This window comes from Labeo rohita, chromosome 19, assembly GCF_022985175.1.
Source record: "Labeo rohita strain BAU-BD-2019 chromosome 19, IGBB_LRoh.1.0, whole genome shotgun sequence".
NCBI lineage: Eukaryota > Metazoa > Chordata > Actinopteri > Cypriniformes > Cyprinidae > Labeo > Labeo rohita.
Window position 1 is genome coordinate 769,846 of NC_066887.1, and position 16,332 is coordinate 786,177.

Genomic DNA, 16,332 nt, shown 5'->3' on the forward strand with positions numbered 1-16,332 from the left:
AAATAAAACATTTTGGTTTCTAAAATAAAACAACTGGCTACTAACTATTACATAGGTACTACACAGCTATTAACATTAGCAACTACTTTCTCTAACATGGCTTATTTTTTACTCTAAATGCATACAAATATCCTGTTAGTATAGAGTTTTTTGTGTAATTTCAGGAGAACTATTGGGTTATCTGCCAGTATCTCTGTCTTAATAGATTAAACCCCGAACATTAAACCGCATTGTCCCCTTCAGCGCCGGTGGGCATTCCTATAAGGGTGTGACATCACACAAACAATCATATTTTCAGTTTTGTACCAATTTTAAAGCGAGTAAATAAAGACATTAAGAGAAGACTACATATGTAAAAGAACTAGAATTTAATGTAATCTGTACCCCTCTCCCCTCCCTTCTGGACATTTTCCTTGCATGATGCTCCGGTAAAGGCACCAGTATCGTGGAGGACCCCACTCATCCCTCCCATCATATCTTCCAGCTCCTGCCATCAGGAAGACGCTAAATGAGCATCAGAGCCGCTCTGCAAGACTGCTCAACAGCTGTTTCCCCCAGGCTGTGAGAGTCCTCAATTCCTGGACTCAAATTCAAACACTGCTTATATTCTCATGTCTGGAGTGAGTGCAAGACTCCTGTCATATTTATTTCTTTGCGCCATGTGTGGTATATGATCTGACCCTGCCTGTTTGTTCATACTATTGGTTAATTTGCCCTAACTGCCTTCCCCTGTTACCCTCCTTACTTTGTTTCTTATATATTCTTCCTTTTCCCCTACAAGGTATTTTTTTGTTTTGACTATATAAATAAACTCAGCCTCTAACTCTGCACCTGAGTCTTCACCATTCCTTACATCAAGCCCAATAACCTAACCCAACAGTACTACATGTGATTAATTAGTAATTAATATTGCTCAGTAATTGTTTGTGTAATTGCATGGTAACAAGTACACCTTAAAATAAAATGTAACCAGAAAGTCACCCAGTTTTGGAAAGACGAGTTTTGAACCACATGCAAAAGTACTCATTATAGCACCATCTAGTGTCCAAGTGTCTACCTTTGGTGCTTGGGCCCTTAAAAATCAAGGAACAAAAAAAAAAAAAAATTTTTTTTTTCTGAGTGCAATTCTGAGTGTGCTACACACAGGTGAGTGGTCTAGACAAACCACCTGTAGAAACACACTCTTTTCTCTCTACATGCACCAGACACTGTCCTAATAAGGACTTAACAAATGTTTACTTGTCAGTGCACCACAAATCATATTGCACTATTTGCTTCTTAACCTTTAAATACCTCTTCTGCACATTATCATGCACAGTTATTATGTAAAGTACTTGTATAGTCTGATTAAGGTTATGTGTATGTATAGTCAATTATTTATAGTATATGTAAGTTTAAAAAATTGTTTCTATGTTCATATTGATGTTTATTTATGTTGCACCGTGGTCCTGCGAGACACGACATTTCGTTCCACTGTAGGTCCACACATGTAGCGGAATGACAATAAAACTTGACTTAATAACATGAGATCAATCACTTAAATTTTTTAAAAATGTATTTGTTTGTTTTTATTAGAGATGGATGCAGTCGTAACCAAAACACATTTAATTTGCTCAATTGCAGATGTTGGTTTTAGCCTCAGATAATGAGCTCCTGTGATTCATGGTCATATCTCTTTCTTTAGGGGTTCTTGTCCCCCTCAGTGTCTATGGTGATTACAGTGCAGTCATTAGTCTTGTAAGCATTTAGAAATTCTGAGAAAAGCATTGCATATGTAAATATTTATACTTCTTTTTACACTTGTATGCACTTAATGTGATTATCTTGAACATTTATGATAAAAGTTTAATTGTACTATGTAGAAGCAGACATGAATGAATAAAGAAATGACATTGAAAATACTGGTCTAAAAGAAGAATGATATAAAATGGTTCTCAGGTATGATTTCTGTACTAATAGTACAGTCAGTCAGAATGTTTCTCATTGTAAATGTTGCCACATCACAATCTCCAGCTAATGTTAGTGAGCAGGTTGTTGTAAATAATTGCCAATGTCATCATAGTCACTTTCTGAAGAGATTGCCTCATTATCATAGCTGACGGGTGAGTACACCGGGGAGTCCTCTCTGTTGCCACCCCCTTTATCTAGTTCTGCCAATGAAAGATAAATCAGAGAAAATGCATAGAAAATACACATTACTGCAATAAATTTGAAACATCTCAACAACCCATTAAGACACCAGTATGGCCAGTAAATGTATATTAATTGCTGCTGGCAGACACACACCTTGGTAACTGAAGGGAGGATCTGTGGTGTGACCCAGGACTGACCTTCCGGATTCCTGCTCCAGGAAATCTGCATTATCTGAGTCAAATTTGGAAAACTGTTAAGTATAGCTACAGAAACACAATGTAGGCCACTATTTTTCTCGTACCCCTCCTAAGGTTTTTAAAACCTTTTTATTAACCCCAGAAATTTATGGGAACAGTATGTAAATGAATAAATTATGCAACAGCAAATAAAGCTCCTTTTAGTCAATTTTAGAGTATTTAGATATTTACTCCACCCTTTTGCTGTTGGGGGTCATTTTTTAAAGCGTAACCTCTTTTTTTTAATGAAAAGATGTAACAATAATTTCCCCTGAAGTAGTACAAATAAAATTATGCAGTTCTTTTGGGATTTTAGATATTTAAAACTATGCTTCTTTCCTATTCAGCCACTGTGTGACTTTTTAAAAAAAAAAAAAAAAACTTTTACAACCAGACTAGTCACCAAGTTTTAACTTGAATGTTCAGTTCAGTGTTTTGTTTGTTCAGAATGCATTGGTTGGGGGATGGGATTCTGTTTAGGGGAACCCCCCAAGAGCTTTGATACAAATTCAAACACTGCTTATATTCTCATGTCTGGAGTGAGTGCAAGACTCCTGTCATATTTATTTCTTTGCGCCATGTGCGGTATATGATCTGACCCTGCCTTTTTGTTCGTACTATTGGTTAATTTGCCCTAACTGCCTTCCCCTGTTACCCTCCTTACTTTGTTTCTTATATATTCTTCCTTTTCTACTACAAGGTATTTTTTTTTGTTTGATTTTGTTTTGACTATATAAATAAACTTAAAATTTCGGTAGAAAATAGACTTGCACGGTTGTTTGTAATATAAACAAACATAAATTGTACATCACAAATGTCGCCGTAACAGTAATAATGTCTTTTGAATAGCTCCTTTAAACCAGATGCCTGCTTTAAAAATGCCGAGGTCGTTCAGTAGGTCTGAATTAAGTCAAGACTTAATTTATAAACTGGATTTAAATGGGCAAATTATGCTGTTAAATTTAATCAATACTTTATGTATACAATACATAATCCTGAAACTGTTGGAAATTAAGATAAAAAAATAAAGAATATATTTATATTTATTTTAAAATAGGTTTGCAATTTTTTTATCTAGTTAGTTTGGCTAGTAGCGTTGGTTATTTATATAGTTGTATTGCACACAAATTAATGAAAATATTTGTTTTATACCTTCACTTACTAGAATTTGGGTAATAGGATTGAATTTTTTTTGTTTGTTTTTGTTTTGACTATATAAATAAACTCAGCCTCTAACTCTGCACCTGAGTCTTCACCATTCCTTACATCAAGCCCAATAACCTAACCCAACAGTACTACATGTGATTAATTAGTAATTAATATTGCTCAGTAATTGTTTGTGTAATTGCATGGTAACAAGTACACCTTAAAATAAAATGTAACCAAAAAGTCACCCAGTTTTGGAAAGACGAGTTTTGAACCACATGCAAAAGTACTCATTATAGCACCATCTAGTGTCCACATGTCTACCTTTGGTGCTTGGGCCCTTAAAAATCAAGGAACAAAAAAAAAAAAATATATATATATATATATATATATATATATATATAAAGTCACAGTGTTGGACTAAAAATATCTGCATGATTACATGCGTGGTTGTGATACAACAGCACTCTGTACAACAGCTCTCTTGCTTGTATGATATTTCTTAACTCTTCATCAGCTCTATGTATTGAACAGATCTTTAGAGAATGAAAAGCATGGGACATTTAATATAATACCTGCGCTTTGTAGATTGTCTCTGTTTTCTCCTGTATTTTCATAACATTCAGCAGACTCCTGTGAGCACAGGTCTTGTGCGTGTGTACCTGTGTTTTCATAGCATTCTCCTGATGAGGTGCAGGATGACTCAAACGAGTCCACTGTGTGGGAGGTGTTTATAATACTCAGTGCAGTCTGATCAAAGACTTTTAAAGCAGTATATGTCATTTTAATAAGACATCTGTTTTCAGACAAAGGTTTGTTCTAATCTGTTCTTACCACTTATAGCTGACTCACGCAACTGCTGTGCATTGTGACCAGAGGAAGCGTCACAGATTCGTTGGTATCCTCCCACTGTGACCTCTGCTGGGACAGCTGAGACCAAACGGCAATTTAAGTATTTAAGCATGTAATACATCCTGATGACCTGTTACTACTGATGATCTGCCTATGCCAGTGTCTCCGAGTGAAACAGGATATTAGTTAATAAAACTGTAGGTTTATTGCTATTATTTACTGTATCAATAATGTTATACTTTAAAATGAATCAATTATTTTAGCACTTGAGTCAACTCCTGTGACCTTGTGAAATGACATATTGATTAAAGTCAAAAATGAATTTTTTCAAAATGCAAAAAAGAAGAAGAAGAAGAAGTAGAATTTTGATTTCATGCTGATGGTGTACTGGATAATAGAAATGGAAGTGAAATAAAAGCTTTCCCGTCTTACCTTCCTCCATCACACTGTTCAGGTTTGTGCCCTTCACCGCAGGCCTTTTACCATCTGCACTGTATCGCATTGAGTCTGAGAAAGAAGACGGAAGTCTGCTTACAGTACTTTCTGCTTGTTTTCAGTTTTATCTCATGTCATCTATAAAGAAATCAATTCTAGTATGGATTTTACAACAATATTCTTACATAGGTGAGACTGGGGATGGTTGTAACAAATTTTGCTTTAACCTCTGTAAGTTATTGAATGTTGCAATATTTATTGTATATTATTCATCTGTACACCTTTAATTTTTTTAGCATTTATTATATTAGGATAATTATGATAATATGATAAGGATTATGATTGTTGGATTTGTAATGCCTTGTTCTATCAGTTCTTGGATCACATTCTTATCAATGCTAAATAACATTATTTGAAATTAGTTACAAATTAATTGGTATATGCTGAATTTTAAAAGTAGTGTACTGTTAGTGTTAACCATTGTGTAATGTTCCCACACCTTGGTTAACTTCAAATTCAAGGACCTTTCAGGGACTTTCCTCAAATTCAAGGACTTAATGTTTCAAGTGAGAGCAAAGTTACACTGTGTTACCTTATAAGATACATTGTTACGGTTTTCATGTGTATATATGAAGAGTTCAGATGCAAAAGCCTCTAAATCCATCTGATGTTTTCCTTAAAAAAATGCATTTTTATCAGGCTCCGATCTATAGGTTTCTATGTAAGTACCGGTACATTTGATTGGGCTGAGACTGGGATTTTAACAAGTTTGAAGTAAAAGTATATGATGGATATATACTATGTGTTGAGAGCAATATATATATATATATATATATTGCATTTTTAACTTTTTTTTTTTATTTATTTATTTTTTGGCCATATGACAAAGATCTGATATTCTATTTGTCGTGTTTCGCCAAATGAAGAATATTTGGTACATCCTATACTGTATTCTAAAATGATTTAATATTTTGCATGGATTTTATTGTAAAGAGCTTAGGCTCATGTAACCAGAAGTTTTAAAGGAGAAGTCCACTTCCAGAACAACAATTTACAGATAATGTACTCCCTTGTCATCCAAGATGTTCATGTCTTTCTTTCTTCAGTCGTAAAGAAATTGTTTTACACAGAGTTCAGAGAGATCAAGACAAGGCGAGCGTTTGACATTAAAAAGTATTTAAATTGTATTTTTTAAAATAAAAATAACTGATCGTTTCGCTAGATAAGACCCTTCTTCCTGAGCTGGGTTTACAACCACATTTGTGATCGTTTGAAGACACATTTAAACTACATTTTGGAAGTTCAAACTCGGGGCACCATATCAGTCCTTTATATGGAGAAAAATCCTGTTATGTTTTCCTTAAAAAACACAATTTCTTTACGACTGAAGAAAGAAAGACATGAACATCTTGGATAACAAGGGGGTGAGTACATTCTATGTGAATTGTTGTTCTGGAAGTGGACTTCTCCTTTAAGATATATGAATATGCTTTTAAGTTTTTTTTGCCTCATGGGTTTACATTACCTTCAATTCAACATTACATTAAATAAAACATTTGGGCAACATATTATCACAAATGTTTCATGTTTATTGAACACAATACACAGTCATTGACTGAACATATTTGGGTTCAGAAAACCCACACAAGGTTAAGTACCTCATATGGAAACACTTTTACTAATTATTATTATTATTTTTTTTTTTGGTAGGCAACACAAATTGCTTTTGAAAATCATTTTCCCAACACTGCCGGCAGTTTTATCTCTGTACCTAATTTCTATATCATGTCATAACAGCTGACCCGTGCTACAACCATCCCTGCTCTCTGCTGCTTTCTCTGTTTTGTTCATAACACTTAACAATGACTAACTTTGAAAAGTGGATAAAGGAAAAGCCGTTTCTGGACTGATGTCGTGTTGCTCATAGTCAGTGTCACACGATTCACTCTCAATGCTACTCTGAGCCCAGATACGCAGAGGAGATACGGGAACTACAAGGGCGCAGAGAAAACAATTTACAAATACAGAAAACAAACACAGAGCATCTGTTATCCATGTAATATCAGCACAGGCAGAGTAAAACACACTCACCCTCAGCATCAGTGCTGTTGTTTGTGACTTTGACGAGATGGACAGAATCTCTGTAGTTGTTTTCCTCTGCTTCAGCTGGGGTCTGCAGGTTCATGTATCTCTTCTGGGCCACGGCAGCTAACAGTGAAAGGAAACACACAATTGGCTCAGCTGTAAATTTCCTTCAATGGTTCTTTATTTTGCCCTTAATTATGGACATGCTCTTGACAGGATTTGTGAGATTCATCCAATTAAATGTATTGATGGGTGCACAAGATTATTTCAAAGAGATGGTGTTGGGCTGTAAGTTTGCACCCACCTTTCCTCTTTTTATTATGATGACACCAGAGGATATTTGTGATAACTGCAATCAACAGTAAGAAACCAAGAACAAAACACCCCAGTTGCTCTGAAGTCAGGAGGAATCCAGGTGGTTTGTCCATTGTTGTATTCCCTGGATGAAAAAAGACAGCCCCAGACATGAAGAAAGAGTGATGCTTTGGCTTACCTTACACACCATTTGCACAACCACAGCACAGCCTACATTGTCTAATTTACAAGTTAACCTTTCTTCTTCTTCAAATGTTTTTTTTCACTCTGCACAGCATAACGGTGATTGAAGTAGATTCACTTTACAATCTATTAAATAAGCAAGCTTTGAGTTTCAGCTTTAGGATTCTTGGAAAGATTCAGGATCACCTGTGGTTGATGGTGCTGAGGATGGTTGTGGACTGGTGGGAACAGGCAGACCAAGAGAATCTGGCAAAGAAGAAATGTTAAAACATCTTACAGCTTTTTAATTTTTTTTTTTTACACAGGGTTTCTCTGAGCTGTCTCTGTGCTGCTCCAAACTCACTGTAGAGTCAAGTGTTAAAGGACACTCTGTGTATGTGTAAATGAGCAGCATCAGAGCAGCTCTACATTTTCAGGTTTCATAACACATATGTAATAATGTATTACTTAAAATAGACCAGAAGTGCAAATTGTATGCACTACAATGCAGCATAAGAACTGTATGGTCTACTTTTTTTTTGTAGTTTTTTTTTCTCTTATTGAAGTTTGACAGACATGGTCACTATAATAATGACAGTGTTAAGATTCGTAGAAATTATTTTAGTGTTTCAGTAAAGAAAAAAAAAAGATTTTTTGTGTTGGCGTATATTATTGTTTTAACTATTAAAATGTTATATGTGACATTCAGAAACACAAAACATATTACTTACTATTGCAAATCAGCCCAGCTGCTTTTGCATCTGTGCACAAATGCAGAAGATTAATGTACTCCTGACACTGCCACAGGTCTGCAGTATCTGGCCAACAGTAAAAATACCAGAGTGATCCGTTGCTATGATTGAAGGGCGGGTCAAAGGCAGTGAAATTTTTGGCCGTTCCACAATTCAGCATATCACAGGCCATTTTAGCTTCTTCCTTGTGCCAGGATGTGTCACACACTGTCCCCCAGCTACCATTTCGATGCACCTCCACTCTCCCAGAGCATCGGTCCAGACCACCTGTCAGTCGCAAAGCCTTGTATTCTTCATTAAAATGAGAGAACAGACATATAATGACAAAAAAAATCACAAAATCACTTCAACACATATAATACATTAATGTTACCCTCGACACAGACCAGTTCTGATCTGTTTAACACAACTTTTTGACCATAACGTTATTCTTTTGTTATTCTGCAGTTGAGATCGTACAATGAGCAGTTTTGAAGAAGAAATAATCATTTGATTAGCCCAAATTTACAAGGGTACATAAATTACTTGTGACATCAAAAATCTTTCAAAGAGGCTTTAGTGCTAGTGCTGTCTTTGACACTACGTATAGACACTGTCAGGTAATGCAGACACAGATGAATACAGGAAATGATATCAGATCTGTCATTAATAGAATTACTATTAATAACAGATCTGATATCATTTCCTGTATTCATCTGGGAAATGATATCAGATCTGTCATTAATAGAATTACTATTAATGACAGATCTGATATCATTTCCCGTATTCATCTGTGTCTGCATTACCTGACAGTGTCTATACGTAGTGTACATACTGGCTAAAATATGGATGCATCCATAAGTGTCTAAAATTAGCATTGCTTGAGATGCCACTTATAACTCACACATAGTGTCACTTACCTGAGCAAACCACACCTGCGTCCTCCTTATGTCCACAGTCATGTCCATTCATAATTGCTGGACAGTCCCATAATGTCCTCTCTTTTCCAGTGCAGTTGAGCTCATCCATGTGAATGGGGCCTGTGCCTTTGCCGTACGGCTCACCATGCCCACTGACAGACAGAGCGTATCCACAGCCTAACTGTGCACACACCACATGCGCATCCTCCAGCCCCCATCCATCATCACACACTGTGCCCCAGGACTCCCTCCACACCTCCACACGCCCCCCGCAGCGATGACCGCCCCCTACCAAGCGAACAGGAGCATTACCTGAAGAACCAAAAGGGATATTTAATCAATTAGACAAGAAGGACAATATTTACATAATGTAGACATAGAAAAACCTTGAAATATAAACTAAATGCATATTTATAGTAATGCACTTACTGCAATGTTTACAAAGAAAGGGTTTAAAAGTGTGTTTGAAATGTGCAGCATGTATTGTTTAAATATAATGTCAACATAATAATTATTCCATACAAAAATGTTTGCTATTTGAAATATTACCTAATTATTTACTTTCAAGCAGGGACTACTTCTCTAGGAACCTCTGGTTATGTGTTAAAATGTATATATATTAAGAAAAAAAAAATTATATATATATATATATATATATATGTGTGTGTGTGTGTGTGTGTGTGTGTGCACCTGGTATTCATCACGTTATGGGGACCAAATTTCCCCACAAGGATAGTAATACTAGTAAATTTTGACGTTTGACGTTGGGACATTTGTGAGGTCCCCATGAGGAAACAGGCTTATAAATCATGCAGAATGAGTTTTTTTGAGAAAGTAAAAGTGTGCACAGTCTCCTGTGAGGGCTAGGTTTAGGTGTAGGGTAGGTGTAGGGTGATAGAAAATACGGTTTGTACAGTATAAAAACCATTACGCCTATGGAATGTCCTCATAAAACATGTAAACCCAACATGTGTGTGTGTGTGTTTATGTATTATTAATCTTTTCTAATTAGATTTTCAAAAATGACCCAAATTATATTGGTAGAAAATATATTTACACAAATATATTTTGAAGCAATATTTGAAGCAATTTTTTTTTGCTGTATGGGGTCCTGTAGACTTCCAATGTAAGACCTTCACTGTAAATAAAATGTTGAATTTTTAGTTTGTTTTTCACAAATTGACAAATTGAGGTACACTACTGACATGATGTCACAGATGCTGTCAAAAGAACTTAACTTACTAAACCCAGGTATAAATAGATACATAAATAAATACACTGTCACTGATTTCGTAACTGATAGATGGTAATGGAAACTGTACAGACTACCATCATACCATCACAGGAACAAACTCAAAAAACCCCAAAGTGCAAAAGGCATTACACATATTAATCACATTTTTCAGTCTAGCAACTTTTTTTCGATTTCCTACTTAGTCCAGGGGTACGTTATTGAGAGCAATTAATTATTGAATTATTTGCAACTTAAATCAGCTGTTTTATCTAAAATCAACAACAGAACCATCAATCTTCAACTTTCTTCCACAGCAGCAGATTTAATTATCCTCCCTGAAAAAAATTACTTTCCAAATGATACAAAATTATAGCCAATTCAAATAAAACCATAACTTTACCAACAATCAAATGGGAAGAAGACCTTTCTATTGCTCCTGATACGACTTCTGGACTCAAATTTGTAAAAATATTTATTCTATGACTAAAAAAACAACCTTCAGCTCATACAGTATAAGACTCTTCATAGAACACACTACACTGGGAAAGGCTGTCTAACATGGGATTTACATCAGAAACTTGCTCGTGCTGCTCACAAAATTGTCCGGACACATATATCCACGCCACATGGCACTGCCCACCCATTAAACACTTTTGGAAAGAAAGACTTCAGCATCCCATTATCCCCCTTACTCTGTCTATGGGCGACCTATCAACTGTCAATCAGGAAATAACAAACAAAAGGATACTCCTCCTAGCATCTTCTTGAACTGGAAATCCCGAAACACTATTCACATAACGCATTGGAAACAATGGACTACAAATCCCTAGAATATTTTTCACCTACTTACAACTATACTTCAGAGCCACAACACTCCAGATCAGACCTCATTCAACTCTTACAAATCTAATTATTTACTCATATATTATTATACATATTTATATAAGGTTTTAGTAATAGAACGGTAACGGTTTTATGAAGATGATAATACTAAGTATAAATAATTTAAATATATAAATATAACTAAAAAAGATATGCATCCAACATATACCACACGTTTTTAATGCACCGCATGCTGATTTTAATGCACCACAACCTTCTTTTAATGCACCACCTCAGCTTAAGCATACATACATATACATATAGTAATGTTAGTGTGAATGGAAAAAAAGGAAACTGTACAGACTTACCACATTTAACTTCAGAAAGGACTGAGCAACTGGAGTTAATAACCTCACTACAGTTCTTCAACTGATAGTCGTGATAAAAACAGTTCGTGAAACAGGTCGTGCTTAATCCCGCACTGCTCTGACTGACATTGTAGACCTGTCCACAGCCAAGCGCATGGCATATCTCACGGGACACACTGTGGACGGTGTCTTCAGACAGAGACACAGAAGATTTCAGGTCTGGAGATTTAATAGTCCAGGAACATTGGCTAGATGTTGGAGCCACGTAGGGAAAACCTGGGGGCGAACAAAATAATCTGAATTTCAAACTCAAGAATATTAAAAAAAATACAAATAGGCCATTCTCATAAAACATTCAATCAATTTTAAAACAATAAAGATGTTGCTTTTCTTTGAAATATCAGCTGAAATGCATCAACCCATTTATTATGATTGTATATTTTTATTCATTTATTTAGACCACTTTTTAAACAGAGGTTTACCGTACGCTTATCTTACTGTAATTATTTCTTGTATGGGAACAGCTTTTACGGTTTCATGTTATGCATTCCACCCTACAGACATGTTCGATTTCACGAATGTTCCCACTCATTCTTACCGCATATAACCTCAGAGAGCATCTTGCAGTGGTTTCCCACAGTCTGACTGCAGTTGCTTAGCTCAGAGTTATGGTAAAGGCAGCCTGTGAGACAGGTACTGTTGAATTCTGCATCACGCGCCCTTAATTTATACACATCGCCGCATCCCAGAGACAGACAGATCTGAGAGGAGAGACTGTAAATATCCTCCTCGGCTATAACTGAAGAGGTGCTGAGGGTCCAGGAGCACGGCCCAAAACGTTGATCTTTTTGTGGCACAGCTGAGAATACAAGAAAATGTGCACTTTACTTTCTCAGTGCATATTACTGGTTTATAAACGACTCTTTGGAATGTGTTATTCAAAAAAAAAAAAAAAAAAAAAATTGCATGACACCTTAGCTTTGTTTATTGACTCTAAGACTGTACAGACTAACTAGATAATGTCATCAAATCAATTTTAACCCAATTTTGTATTTTAGCATGCTCTTGCAGTTGATTGATTTCCAATTAATCCCTAATGAAATCATGTTTGAACAACCTATTTCTGAAATACATCACAATACAGAAGTATCAAGTATGTGAATGGCATTTCACTTTAAGTGCACAAACATACACTGTAGAATCCAATAGTTTACCTTACTCAGATATAATTAGTTATCTTTACTTATTTTTCACTAGATACATTCACTAATTTCCCAAAGTCATTTTGAATGTTGTTTCAATACAACTATATATTTGAGAGAACATCACATAAGCTGACTTCATAAATTGATGTTGATTTTCATAAAATGTTGTTTTTGTTCATAAAATGTTACTTACCATTATAGTGATTAATGTTCCCTTTGGTTGGGCACTTGGAGCTTTGTTTTTCTTATTATAATTATCTTCCTATTGATGCAGCAATGCAACATGAAGTCTTTTTGATTTCAAGAGAAGAAAAGTAATAAGTACGTTGCTATTAAAAGGTAACCTTCTAATTAGCTAAATCTTTTAATTCTTTAGCTGATGTATTTTTTATACTTATTAATGATCTTTTACAATTTCATTTGTTCTTCATAAACACCTTGAGAAACTTTATTGGGTTGAGACATTCCTTTAATATTTGTGGTGATGTGCTCAAGTCACAGACTTCAACATTCAGCACGTGAATCACAACAATGGTAAAAATTCAATTTATTAATTGACAATAACCATTATATTATTTTATTTTCTCTTTTTGTTGTGCTACTACTGACACAAGTCAGTAAATAAAGTCAGCAAATAAAAACAACAACAGTAAAACAAAGCAATTGTATAATTTATTCATGCCGCAATGCACTCTGGGAGTCAGTGAGTAGCTATACTAAGTCAAGCGTGAGCCTAAACTAAATGATTAAGTACCCCCTACAGTTATTTTTTAGTTACTAGAACTTTTGTGTAAGTAAACTATACTAACTAAGCATTTGTCAGTACAACATACTATTCCTATTTCACTTTACTTCGTTTTTTTAAGGCAATCTGTTTGCATGCTTTTTTTTTTAAGTAAACCTAACTAATTAGATTTTATAGTATACTTGAACCCAAATAAAGCAATACATCACAGTGCTTTTCAACACACAACATTCATTTATAACAAGCCACAGTAATCATGTTCAAATAGTAACGACAGCATAGAGCCCAACATGATCTGATATCTCACACATTGCTTGTTTGATGTACCACCTGTTTTATTGCAACAAAGAGAAATACAGTGGAAGTGAGCAATTGTGCACCAGTTGAATAGTATGTCGCCGCAACATCCTGTCACACTCTTCAACATGGTTACAAATTATGTGAAATATTCTTGACAATGCTCTAAATTTTTGCAACATCAACTCAGATAAAAAAAAGTCAATGCACATGTAAACTACTAAAAGAAAAAATAGCCATGAATATCAACATGACATACAATTCTAGGAAAGCAAATAACTCACATTTCACATTAACCCTGAACTTCGGAGGCTCAGTGGAGATGATACTGTCATATCCTGGAAAAAACAAAAGGCAAGAAACTTTAGGGTCTTGATTATCTGTTGCCACTATTTTATATAGCTGGAATAGAATAATATGTTTACGAAACTAATGAGAAAGTGAGTATTTAACAAAAAATCACATGGTTCCAGTAACGGCAAGATCATTGATTTTCCACATCACACAAGTGCAGCTGTCAGCTCAGTGTTTCTGCTAAAGTTTTTTTCTGTGCGCCCACTAAAAGACTTTAACTAAACTACATTACATGCCAGCTGAACGGTCAATTACATGTATGTAATTATGTATGACATCATCTGTTTTTTTAGTTTTTTAGTACATTTCACATATGCGTTTATATATAGTACACAAGATAAAATAATTTACAAAAATGTCCCAGTCTACCCTGGAAAACCTCCTTTTAATGCATCCTGCTGTTTTCTTGAGAATTAATGAATGTGTGCACCTTTTGTAATAGTGATGTTTAAGTGTCTCAGTTGCTCTCAGTGTAAAAAATAAGAAGCTTAGTATAAACAAGGAACTTATAAACAACTATCACAAAACAAAACAAAACAAAACAAACAGACAAAAAAGAGGTCTATCCACGTAACGGCACAAAGCATTTTGAGTCAACCATATTTAAACTTTGAACAGGGTAATTTTTTATAAATTCAGTTATTATGTTGTCTTGTGGAAGATACTGCATTTAAGCTGTGAAAACGCTTATGCATATTGTGCATGAATTTTATGACCTTGGTTACAGTTTCCTCATAACCTTTCAGCAAATGCACTTTTCACCATAAACCTACTAGAACACGGTCAAACGTGTGGCTTAGACAAGTACGTTTATAGGTTGTGGTTTAGACAAGAAAAGTGTGGTTTGGTCATTTATCCAAATAAAATACAAATATGTCCAAATTGTTTAAATGCATTACTTTACAACAAATTCAAGTTCTTTAAGTATTTTTCTTTATACATCTCCTTATTTACTCCTTTCATTTTCTATTTTTAACAAGAAAGTCTCTGCAACCTTTGTATATCGATATTCCCCTGGTTGCTCTATGTTCAAAATTTAAAGTGATAGTTCATCTAAAAATAATAATTCTGTTATCAAGCTATTATCATTTACCTATTCAAACTGTGTAAGTCCACAGCTAAATGGTATTTTTTTTTAATGAAACTTTTCGTGACCATGTGTAAACTTATCTTCACTGACACTGACATGAAAAATTAAAAAGACTGACATGGTCTTTAAAGCTACTGTTATCCAATCTTTGCCACCCACACACCTTAAAACGCACGATATGTAGATCAAGAAAATATAATAATAATAATAATAATAATAATAATAATATTTTTAGCGCCTTTAAAAGTTACAGCTCATAACATAACATAATAACATAAAAGAAAAATACAAACATATAAAAGAAATGCATTAATTAAAAAGCAGTGAATTCAAATACACAATGCAAAAAAGCATGCTATCAAAATAAATCAAGAAATTAAACTGTACACAATAAAACAACTACAAAATCATCAAATAAAAGCTAAGAGAAGATTTAAAAGGACTAAGACTTTAGAGTTTTCCATAGCTTTGGAGTTATTGAAGAGAAAGCCCAACCACTTATAGAACTTAAACAGATGTTATTTATTTAATGTAAAATTAATATATTTATTTAAATTATTTGATGTTTTGGAACATAAAAAATGTAGCCTTCGTTAACATCATAATCTTGTTTCAGAAAAATCTTACGGCGCCCAAACTTTTTAGATAGATAGATAGATAGATAGATAGATAGATAGATAGATAGACACATACCTTGTATAAAAGCAATAGTTTGGATGATGGTTATGATCTTCAAGGCCTCCATTCTTTATGAGTTGGATGAAAGATCTGTTCAGTACTGCTGTGCTTCTCTTTCTGAACCACAGAAAGGAAGTGAAAGCCCATGTAATCATCTAAACTTTTTTTTTCAAATCTAAACCACACATTTAGTAGAACCATTACAAACTTACTGATTCATCTGTGCTGTTAGTATAGACCTACTCATTTTTAACTATAATTAAAAGTGTATATGTCCTCAGAACATAACTTGTCCTAAGGGTTGCACAAGTTTTCCGTCACAATTATTAATATCTCAGTAGTTTTTTGTAACTGCCCTGGATACGAGTATATAGAAACAGTAAAAAAATAAAGGAGAAGTATTGCATGTCCAGTCTGCATTTACTGGCTTTAGTTCCACGTGTGTTTACATTCTCATGACGCGCACGTGGCAGCACAAGCGCGCTCTCCTATTGGCCAGTTTGTTTTTGAGCTCCACACATTCA

The 16,332-nt window shown here is 34.7% G+C and overlaps 2 protein-coding genes across 3 annotated transcripts in view; both read right to left on the bottom strand.

Moving 5' to 3' along the window:
• Window positions 1–16,332, bottom strand: part of LOC127182187 (zinc-alpha-2-glycoprotein-like) — a 195,353-nt gene that overhangs the window by 137,529 nt on the left and 41,492 nt on the right. The window lies entirely within an intron of this gene.
• Window positions 1,567–16,215, bottom strand: LOC127182181 (T-cell differentiation antigen CD6). 2 transcript variants are annotated; one of them, XM_051137329.1, is made up of 16 exons: window positions 16,021–16,215; window positions 15,824–15,925; window positions 13,971–14,024; window positions 12,038–12,298; window positions 11,440–11,715; window positions 9,016–9,327; window positions 8,096–8,407; window positions 7,572–7,631; window positions 7,192–7,326; window positions 6,894–7,010; window positions 6,674–6,793; window positions 4,800–4,874; window positions 4,350–4,445; window positions 4,091–4,231; window positions 2,287–2,364; window positions 1,567–2,150 (listed from the first exon to the last, which is right to left on the bottom strand). In XM_051137329.1, exons 2-16 carry the CDS (start codon window positions 15,873–15,875, stop codon window positions 2,020–2,022), a joined length of 2,220 nt encoding a protein of 739 aa, XP_050993286.1. In that variant the 5' UTR covers window positions 15,876–15,925; window positions 16,021–16,215; the 3' UTR covers window positions 1,567–2,019. The 2 variants fall into 2 exon arrangements, with proteins under 2 accessions (XP_050993286.1, XP_050993285.1); XM_051137328.1 differs by having other exon boundaries at window positions 15,824–16,215.